The sequence below is a fragment of the Manis pentadactyla genome, chromosome 9 (genome assembly GCF_030020395.1).
Source record: "Manis pentadactyla isolate mManPen7 chromosome 9, mManPen7.hap1, whole genome shotgun sequence".
NCBI classification, from domain to species: domain Eukaryota; kingdom Metazoa; phylum Chordata; class Mammalia; order Pholidota; family Manidae; genus Manis; species Manis pentadactyla.
The window spans coordinates 125,867,990-125,878,473 of NC_080027.1; the positions used below are offsets into that span (position 1 = coordinate 125,867,990).

Here is a 10,484-nt window from a genome sequence, read left to right on the forward strand (position 1 = left end):
CCTCTATCTGCTCCTATGCGTCCCCTTCAGCCTGAACTCCCTTCAGGCGGCTTCCTCTCCCACATGGGGGCCGATCTGTGGCCCAGGGCCCTGTTCCTCATGTTCTGCAAAAGGCAAATAGTAAATATTTAAGCTTTCTGGGCCATGTGATCTCTATCACCTTGACTGTCGTGGTAGCAGGAAGCAGTGATGGACAACCCTCCAGTGAATGAGCCTGGCTGGGAGCCAATAAAACTTTATCCATAGAGGTGAAGATTTGAATTTCATGGAATGTTCAGGTGTCATGAAATACTATTCTGCTTTTGAATTCCTTCAGCCATTTAAAGCTATAGAAACCCTTCTTAGCTTACAGGCAGGACAAGAACAGGCAGGTGGGGGCCATAACGTCCTGACCCCTGCTCTAAGATGTGGGAGTCTGTCTCTAAAGTAGTCAGGCGTCAGCTTCTCAGTCTGACTGCTCCTTTCTTATCTCTTGTTCTATTTCTTCTCCCATCCCCTCAAAGGGGCCAGAACTCAAAGGCCTGCCCTCAACGCTGCCTTGTCCCCATGTACCTTCTCTCCCCGTGGCCACAGATTCCTGCAGCTCACCTGCCCTGGTGCAGGGAGTCCCAGCTTACACTTCCTTCCCACCAGTTCACAAGCTTTTGTCGAGCCACCCCGGATGGCTCACACTGGGTCTGGAACACTCACGGGCAGGCATTTTCCTGGGGTGTTTAGGAAGGTCATGCTTTACGCATATTTATGCTAGAAAGGAGTTTTGGGGAGTGACAGAGGATCTCGCCTTTGGGTTTGGGTTCTGGATGTTCCCTCATTTCTGCCTTTCCTCCAGCGGCCCCAGTTGCACATGCAACCACAGCCATGAACTTGGAGCATCTACTAAGGGCCCACTCTATGAAGAACTTCACACGGGGCCCTCAGCGTTGGAGACGGGAGGCCAGAAAGAGAATGAGGAAATGTTTCCCTGGCTTTGGAGGCACTGACGGTCTGAGGCAGGAGCAGAAGCAAAGAAAGATCCTGAGAAGGCTCACGAAGGAATTTCTGTGCAGGTGGGTTTAGGGGCCAAGAGGGTGGTGACCAAGCAGACTAGAGCAGAGGTGCAAGGGCCTGACAGAAGGAAGAGGTGAACTCGCTGTGTCCTCTGGGGAGTTACTTACCCTTTCTAGGTCTGTTTCCCCCCTATAGTGAGACTAATCGCTGCCTGTTCCGTTGCTTTGAGAATTAAAGGCAATCATGAACAGAATAATGCCTATAACATCTCACTCTAAATAGTGACCCCGAAAGGGGTTGAGGCGAGATGGAGCCGTCCTGTGGACTCTGCTGAGCAGGGGTGTGTGCCCTGGCTGGCACTGGGGTCTCAGGCTGCTGCCCAGATGACTTCATGAGATCCACTGTGAGGTCACACTACTGACCTAAACATTCAGACAAAAAGCAGCATGCCACATTCTCAGTGTATTTCTCATTTATCTTTTATTTAACATGCAAAAGTTTGTCCTGAGCCCTGGTCCCCTCCCTAGCCCTGGTCCTCCCTGTGTCTTCTGGCCCAGGGTCTGCTCCCAGCCACCTTCAGTCCCTGACTGTCCTCTTTGTGATAGTCTCCCAGCAGGTAAGGCACACGTTGTTCACCTCTGTGTGTGTGGGTGTAGCCGCGCACTCTGTCCTTGATTTTATGCCACAGCGAGCATATGCTGCTGCATATATTAGGCCATGAACGTGCACTTTTTCTCCCACCCGGTTTGTGAGAGGCTCTGGACTCCTCAGCGGTGGGGCCGTGGGCAGGGCTTAGCTCCTTGCAGGTGGTGTCATGCGTGCTGTGCGCGGAGCTGCGGCGGCCTTCCTCCTCCTCTCTGGGGGTTGTGTGGCTCCCTAAGGTGCTGTCCCCTGGTTGGTGGGGTATCTTGTCCACACCTGCCCTCTGGCAGCTCTCAGCTACCCCGCGGGGTGGGGAGCTCCGGATAGCGCCCTCCTGCGTGCTCTCCCTTCTCCCTGTGGGGACCTCAGTGCTGGCTGGAGACAGGCGCGGCTGCCTCCCAGCCCGCTCCCTCCGCAAGGTCGGAGCGGAAGTTGGGCACGTGTTGTCCGCACCCGAAATAGCCGGGTTGTGTTTGCGTCCTCCAGGACACTCAGCGGCTGCCCCTGCTAGGGTTGTGTTCAGCTGTTTCAAGGCGGACTTGGTGGCTGTCGTGGTTAAAGCACCTGCCGTGGTGTCTCCTGCCACCCCTTCTGCTCCATGCGTCATAGCCCTTGCTGCCGGCTCCTGTGCTGTCACCTCCTCTCTTTCTGCCCTTGCTGCTGACTCTCGGACACGCCATGCAGGTGTATTGTCCGGGGCGGCCTCTTCGGGCATGGTAGTGCATCTGTGGAAGTCCTGTCGGGCCCGCTCCCCCACGTCAGAAGCTGCAGAGAGGGCCGCAGTCGCCTCCAGGACATGGATGCTCCCAATGCTGACCTCTTCCTGACCTTCTGGTCCGTGGAAATGTTCTGCATCGGGGACCCTCCTGTCAATTTCATCAAACATCGACAAGAACCTGTCCCCGACAGGAACGGCATGGATAGTGCTGTGAGCTTCAACCGGGGGCCTCAGGAGGACAATTAGCTGTTCCCAGTAGCCAAAGAGCTCTTCCTGCTTGTCCGGAGGGGCACACAGTTGCAAGTAGTAGGAGCGGCCATTAGCAAGCTTCACGCGGAGCTGTTGTTTGTCACGGTTGTGAATGGAGATCTTTATGAACTTCAAGGGAAAGAGTCTTGTGAGCTCTAAGGTCTTTGTATCTCCTTGCTCTTCACCCTCAGTGGGCTCACCAAATCCCTCATGCTTTTCACAGTCACCGACAGGTTGTGCCAGCAGCATGACATCTGGTATTGGGTCGAGGGTGTTGGTGTTTGCAATGCCCACTGTAATGATCATGGCGCATTTGTGCACATCAACTAGCATTCCCCGTTTGGTGACCTGCATAAAGTCGCTCTCAAACACAGGGACAGACTTGAACATGTCAAATTCTCCCTGGCACAGTTGTCGCTGCAGTTGCCCCATGGTGGTGTTGAACATGCCCACCCTGGGCCTCCTCTTGGCCATGTAACACGGGCACAGAGTCTCACTGCTGATGACTCCGTTACTACAGGAAGCAGCACTGGCTAGGCAAACAGGTCCCTGTTCCTTCCCTTCGCTGACAGAAGAGGGAACAGCGGTGCTCCTGGGCACGGGCGGCCTCCCGGCAGGTCTCTCAACAGCACCCCACCCTGCAGTACCCAACTCCCGTGGCCTCAGGTCTGCCTGGAGGCAGAGGTGTGGGCGGGGGTGCAGGTGACGGCCGTGGGAGTGCTAGCAGGTGCTGGATGCCAGCCGGAATCTCTGCAAGTGTGCAGAGATATACGGTGTGCTCGCGCTCTGCTGTGCCTCACGTCTGCCTCTGACAATGTCAGACGCTGTGAGCTAGAGTCCTACGGAGAGAATAACTCCTCGCCTAACCCCCCTGCGCAGCCCCATTTATACTCTGCTGCCCTTTATGACCTGTCACTGTCACAAACCCCTTTGTCCCCACCCCTCCGCCAAGCCCTCAGGGCGGAGCCGCCACCCTCCTACACAAACATGCCACTGCCCCGAAGTGGTCAAGCCCTTTGTGCCATACACAACTCAGGGTATGTCCTGTCACCATCACAATCCCCTTTTTTCCACGCCTCAGCTGAACCCTGAGGGTGGGGCTACCACCCTCACCCCCAAACATCCCCCTGCCCCGCAGAAGAGAGGCCCATCCTGCCATGTCCTGAGGTGGGTACCAAGGTAGAAATGTCTTTAACAGGGAAAATTGGGTGTATGCTTTCTTTTCCAGCCCCAAATGAAAAAGATACAGCAAATGGAAAAAGTCTGTAGTCACGTAAGATGATTGAATAGGATGGAACCATCAAACAACCCAGTCTCGGTCCTTAGCCAGTCCTTTCAAAAAGTCTCAGTAAATGGTGATATTGACCTTATTTAATAATACATTAAAAATTGATTTCCTCAGATGCTGTGTTATGTTCTTCACATATCATGAGAACCCACTGTGTTTGGCCTTGTAGCTACCATCCCTTGTTATAGGTGAAGAAACGGAGGTTGTGTCAGTTGCCTAAATTCACGGGAGTAGTGGTAGTGGAGGCAGTGTTTGAACGCAGGTGTAAAGCCTTTGTTCTGAACCGCTGTAGTACTTTGCTTACAGAGAAAGCGCGGGCCATCGAAATGTTTCCAAACCGGACTGATTTAACTACCTTGAAGAGGATCAAATCAGTGCATTATCACAAGTTCTATAATGCTATGTGCACATATATTGTTCTGGAGAGAAGCCAGGATGACCGCTTCAGACCGTGGCCGGTAGGACGTGGGGGTTAAATCATCTGGGGAGTCATCTCCGTTTCTCCTTTCATCAGTCTGTGTATGGAAACCTACTATTCTTTTAAGACTCCTCCGCATTCTTCCTTCCTCCCCCACTGAAATGAGGAGGGCAGGAAATAAACCTGAGCCGTAAGCTTCCATTCCAGGAGCCTGCCAGATGCCCTCCAGCAGAAGTGGCTTGGAAACCTTGACACCTTTGGGGAGCGGGTACCCTTATACCTCCTGCCTTACTGCTGTCCCATTGAGCTAGTCAGAGAACATGTGACTTCTACTTTGTTACCTGGCAGATCTGAGAAAGACGTCTGCTCTCAACTCCCTCACCTTCCAGTTTGATGTTATGCCTGAAATCCCACCCTAGAGATTCATTCCGTGACGACAAAGGCTATCTTGCTGTGAAAATACACGTAACTGTTCATTGAAAGCTGAGTGGAAAAGCAAAATGGGTCTATTCACACAGTACAATGTTTCCCAGCCATAAAAAAAAACGAAATACTGACACATGCTGCAAAATGGATGAACCTTGATATTATGCTTAGTGAAAGAAGCCAGATACAAAAAGCCACATATTGTACAAATCCACTTATATGACTGAAACAATGGCGGCAAATCCATAGAGAAAGATATGAGACTGGTGTTTGCCTAGGACTAGAGGGAGGGGAGAATGGGGATGACTGCTTAATAGGTACAAGATTTCCTTTCAGGGGGATGAAAAATTCTGGAACTAGTTAGCGGTGATGGTTATCCAGTATTGTGAATTCAGTGAGGGACAGTGGAGTTGTATACTCTAAAATGGTGACAATGTTAGATTTCATGTTAATTTGTATTTTATCACACACACACACACACACACACACACACACACTCTAGCTCAGAATGCTTATAGTTAAAATGCATAGATTTCCACTTTAGAGGGCTCAACCATGGACCTTGAGGATACTTCTAAGCCATTCACTTCCTCATCTGTAACATGGGGATAAAAGTTGCTGTGAGGATTAAGTGAGATACTGCATGTAAAGTGTGGAACATATTGTCCCAAGCTATGGTAGCTATTATTATTAGCACTCATCCCGCCTGGCGCTGACAGCTGCTGCTCACACAGAAACTTCTAGAACACAACCACGAATATGGGATGGAGAGGAGAGGAAAGGTTTGATGTGGGCTTGGCCTGCAGGAGTTTATTCAAAGCCCGTGGGGAGACATTAGGATAGAGATGGAAAAGAGTCGGTGTTTTAGTTCTTGGCACAAAGTAAAAGTTTCACATCCAGAACCCTGTCCTGGACCAAAACCCTTTAAAGCTCTCTGTCCGAGCAGTGCCAAGCCAGGCCTCAGGGAAAGGCTAGGGGACAAGGCTGAGGGCAGGAGAGAGGAGGGAGCGCGGGCGCTCCATGCCCTGTGTGACGTCACAGCCCAGCAGGAGGCAGCCCGGTGGAAACCATGGTCAGCCTGGCATCTGGCAGGGGCCGCGTCCAAGTTTGCTCTCCCAGAGCCCCCAGCCTTTCCTTTCCACTGAATGTGACATGAGGTGAGCTAAACAATTTGATGGTAAATATATAGTCATCCTTTCTTCAAAAATTAAAGTATCCAAACATAAACGTGGCCACAGGAAACAAACCTTTTTAATGCGTTTGTAAATGAACATACTGTTCCATTGTCATACACAGCATATTTCTCAGATCAATTTTTCTAGCCAGAGTCACCACCCCCTTCCTTCCTCTCCAACCCTTTGTCGTCCATGGCAGCTTAAATATTTCCTTGAGTTTCATAAGGGCTCAGCGTGGCCCCTATACCCACAACCAGAGGGTAAATGTAAGGATTTATTTCCCCTGCACTGAGAAAAGGAAACATCTCCAGAAAGAAGTGGTGGATGGTACTCTGCCTGATGACTCTTTACACATGAGGAACTACCCCTGATGGACAATTCAGGAAACAGAATTAGGAGGACTGTGTTCCAGGGGATCGTGTAAAGGAACCATACGTGAGTTCAAGGACCAGGCACCACTCCTGTGCCTGAATCTTAACATTTAATCAAGCCTGTGTCTCCCTGAAGGGCATTGGTAGCAGAGTAGCCAATTTTTATTCAAGCCCACATGTTCTAGTGTAGCCTACAGAACTTGTTTGAAGAGATCAATTAAAGGCTTTTCACAGTGAGCGAAACGAGAGCTGGCAGCTTCCTTTCCTCCGGAAAAAGGGCGAGTGAACAGTGACTGTAATGGGGTATGCGGTTGGGCCTCGACAATGGGCGGAATCTAGTAACCAGGGTGTTGCTCATGTGATTGTATATTAATGACACCACACAGAAAAAAAAGGCGAGTGAAGCCTCTTTCACTGATCTGTCCTGCAGCCTGCAAGCTGGGGGACATGTGTGGACCAGACAGAGGGCTGATCGCTACTCGGGATCGGGGAGAGAAATCGGTATCACGGAGGTTACACAGCGAGTCAGGAGCAAGTCACGCAGAGCCCCAGGTAGGCGCCTGGGAGGGTCTGGGGCTTCCCCTTAAGGGAAGAAAGCAAAGATACCGTGAGGGGAAAGGACGGGGGCCGCCCCTCTCCCACGGGCCCCGCCTCGCCCTCACATGCGCCGGAAAGTCCTGCGCGGAGAGGCGGCAGCGACAGCCCACCCTCCCTGCGCCCTCCGCCCCCGCCCCCACCGCCCCAACGGCCGCCGCCCTCCGCTCTCCGCCGACTCTCAGCAGGAACTCTGCGGCTGCGCGGGGTGAGTTTCCGGTCGGACGCGGGCTCCTCCCCCCGTGGGAACCCGCCCTTCCGCTCCCAGGCATCCCGCTGACAGTTCAAAGTGGGGAAAAGGCGGCGGCGGCGGCGGCGGCGGCGGCGGCGGCGGCGGCGGCCGCCCTTTCCCCAGCGCGGGCCTTCAGAAGAGTAGCCGGGATAGACTCCCGGGCCTCGGTCCCCGCCCCCCCGAGAGGACGTCCGGGTGCGCTGCCCCTTGAAGCTGGCCGTGAAGGACATGCTGGGTTTGTGGGCAGCTTAATCCAAATGCTCGGGGACTCGCTGCCAGAGGAGATTCGGGAGCTGGCGCTGCGAGGGGCGCAGTGGGTACCAGCCGCCGTCTCTTCTCGCCTGCCCTGACCACCCGAGCCGGCACAGTGCCCCTCCTTTCTCTCCGTCCCCTCCCCTGCTGTGTCTTCCTTACGGTGCCACCTGAGGAGTGCTACAAGCATTGGTTTGTGGCTCTCTCGGGAGCGTGTAAGCTCCATGCTGGCAGGGCCTCTGGTTCACCCTGGGTAGCGGGTGTAATCGGTGCCCTGGCTCACCCCGTCTGCCCCACCATCCTCAGTGCACCACAGCCCACAGCGTGCTTGGCCTCAGCTGCCAGCATCTGCATGATCGCTTCCTCCTGCTGTGCGAGTGTTGCCATCAGCAGGAGGGAATTAACAGGAAATAAGCACACATGGAAACACACCTGGCTCAGGCAACCTGGAGCCACAGGACCGAGTTGAGTGGACTCAGCATCAAGTGGGATTTTTTCTGGGTGATATCTCCAATCCTCTTCTGGGGATTGGAGGCCACCAAGGTGACCTTCATGGGGCAGAAAGAGATGAGTAGTTGCCAGTCAGGTAAAGAGCTGTAGTTCTTACCTGCAGCACCTGCTCCTTGCTGCCCGGGGTGGAGGATATCTGGTACTTGGTGGAGTTACTGAGGTCCCCTTTGGTGCACTGCCAGTGCTCGTGGGGTCTAGGCTCCCCTTGGACCAGAGCGTGAAGTATGGCATTTCTCCCTGCAGGAGCAAGAGGCATTCAGGGAGATTGACAAATTGGGGAGCAGTGAGAGGATACTTCATTGATATTTTGATTTATGACATTTTTACCACCTTAGGTGTCTCAGCTGTCTACTCCAAGGACGGTGCCCCGTGACTCAAGGATTCCCGATGCCAGGTGGTGAGCAGCCACTGCCAGGCCCCCTGAAGAGGACCTCACCTGGCATTTGTATTGTAGAGCCTGGGTTCCTTGAGGAGGAGGTGCAGCCAAGCTGCTGGTGGTGCGAGGGAGGCAAGTAGGGCTTGCTGGGGGGGGGGGCATTTCTTCTCAAGTGGGTGGGGTAAGGAGGCTGAAGGACTCTCCCAAGGCTGGGATGGGGAGGAGTGTTCTGTGTGTTCACGTCCCCCCTCCAGCAGGGATGACAGCCTGGGCAAGCAGTGGCTGTTTGGTGCCCAGGGGAGCTGGTGCTGACACACAGCTCAGTCTTAGAAGAGACCCCGTGCTCCATGTTTGCGTGGAAGCCAGGGACCTGCTCACCCTCATGGGACCCCTGCGGCTCACATCAGGAATGCCTCGGTGGAGGGACCCAGGGGACCTCCCCAGCAACGACAGAAAATTTCTCATGAGGGGGAACTTCGAGTTAGATTTAGAAGATTAAAGTACCATTACTTTCTTCTCCCAGAATGTTGGAAACTGCAGTTTCTTGGGGACCTGTGTTGGGGAGAGGACTTCAGTTTGTACCCTCTCCTCCATGAGCTTATGTCACCACCACTTTCCTGAGCACTTTTCTCATGTGGCCTTCTGAAACGGGCTTCCTGAGCCCAGTCTGAGAGCTGAAGGGGGTGAGGCTGTCTGCAGGCAGGGCTGGGAGGAGCCCAGGTCAGCTCCGTGTGGGCAGTGCCTTCGCAGCTGCTGGTGGGGGGGGGGGGAGGAACAGACACGATGCCAGGAAACTCACAGCCTCTCCTGCTCCAGCCCAGCTTTTCCCCATCCTGGTTCCTGGATGCTTCTCGAATCAGCAGACCATAGCATGTCCTCACTCCTTTTACTCCTCTGCTCCTCAGGCACCCCCCAGTAACAGGAAGCAGGGTGTGGCCTGGTGATGGACTTAGGGACACGGAGCCAGGTTAGGAAGGCTGCACGCACTGGGGAGCTTGGGGTGTGGGACTCTTGCCCCTCTCGGCAGCCCTCCTCCCAGGCCTCCCCCTCCTGCAGGGCCCAGGTGACGCGCTTCTGCTCGAGGTCCGGGATGCTGCCTCCTCCTGGGACCTGCTCCACCAGCTGCCGGAGGCTCGCCCTAGGGATGGAGGACCTCTCGAGAGGCCTCCCTGGAGGAGATGGGAGAAAGGGAAGTGGGCCCTCCTGCTCGCCGCGGGTGGAGCACGATGCCCTTCCCTCTCCCCCTGGTGGGCAAGCTTGTCTCAGAGCTGCCAGCAAGCAGGACTTTGGGATTTTCTACTGGAATCTGGAGGCAGTGTGAGTGGACCCCCTGGGAAGTGGGCAGGGGATCCCCGGGGAAGCTGGGAGTGCCTCCAGAAGGAAGAACGGGACAGGGTTCCTTGACCAGAGCAGGGCCCATGTGAGGGGCTCTGCGACCTTTATTTGGGGAAACAAAAGTCCAAGTAGAGACTGAGGAAAGCAGCGAGGCAGGTGAGCTCCCCAGGTCTCTGAGTCCCCCCCACCCTTCCTCCGTCCCGCCAGGCCAGGCAGGGGCGGGAGGGCCGAGGCTCAGCGCTTGTCTCACCTGCCGTGTTCTGGCCCCACCCCTCCCGCGCTGTCAGGCGGTCAGCCGGTACCTGGGGTGGGCGCTAGGGCGAGGTGCGGCTCCTGACGGCTTGTCTAACCCCAGCTAATGACACCGACCGGTTTCCTGCAGTTCCCGGTCCTGCAAAATCAATTTCCCAGGGACAGAGGGAGAGAATGCTGCCCGTTGTACTCCCCTCCCCCGAGGTAAAGGGAATCACGGGGCTGAGCTTATTGGGTGTGCTGGTGACCTGGCCCACGGTGGGACCCCCCAGGCCTGATGACTGCTCACGTGGTGAGGCACAGCCTCCCCAAACCTCAGGAAGTCAAATCCCCGGCATTCAGGGTGCTTCCAGCTGTTTAACAGCCTGGCCCTTGACTTTGGAATGTCAATTTTCCAGGGACTTTCTCTGCGACACCTGGCTCCTCCCCTGACACCCAGATTTTCTAGAAGGGCCCAGCAGCCCTCTGCCTCCCACCCTCAGCCAAGCTGGAAACCTTCTGATCACCAGGTCTGCAGGGGAGAATCCCTGACTTGGCCGCTCTTGAGCTCTCCTTGACCCAGGCTGATGGGGTCCTCATAAATCTCTCTGCCCCCTCTGAAGCCAGTGAATTATAGTGTCAGGTGGACAAGAATGCTTTCCATCCTCTCCACCCAGCAC

The 10,484-nt window shown here is 54.7% G+C and overlaps 1 protein-coding gene across 4 annotated transcripts in view; it reads left to right on the forward strand.

Moving 5' to 3' along the window:
- LOC130684987 (uncharacterized) overlaps positions 1 to 9,783 on the forward strand; it is a 78,450-nt gene extending 68,667 nt beyond the window's left edge. For 3 of the 4 annotated variants that reach the window (XM_057508135.1, XM_057508137.1, XM_057508138.1), the window contains 4 exons: positions 830 to 1,046; positions 6,705 to 6,826; positions 8,198 to 8,259; positions 8,496 to 9,783. In XM_057508135.1, coding sequence (XP_057364118.1) covers positions 830 to 1,046; positions 6,705 to 6,826; positions 8,198 to 8,235 — 377 coding nt within the window. In that variant the 3' untranslated portion in view covers positions 8,236 to 8,259; positions 8,496 to 9,783. Of the gene's footprint in view, positions 1 to 829; positions 1,047 to 6,704; positions 6,827 to 8,197; positions 8,370 to 8,495 lie in introns of those variants that run through there. The other variant, XM_057508136.1, reaches the window with a different exon arrangement.
- Positions 9,784 to 10,484: the final 701 nt, after the last annotated feature.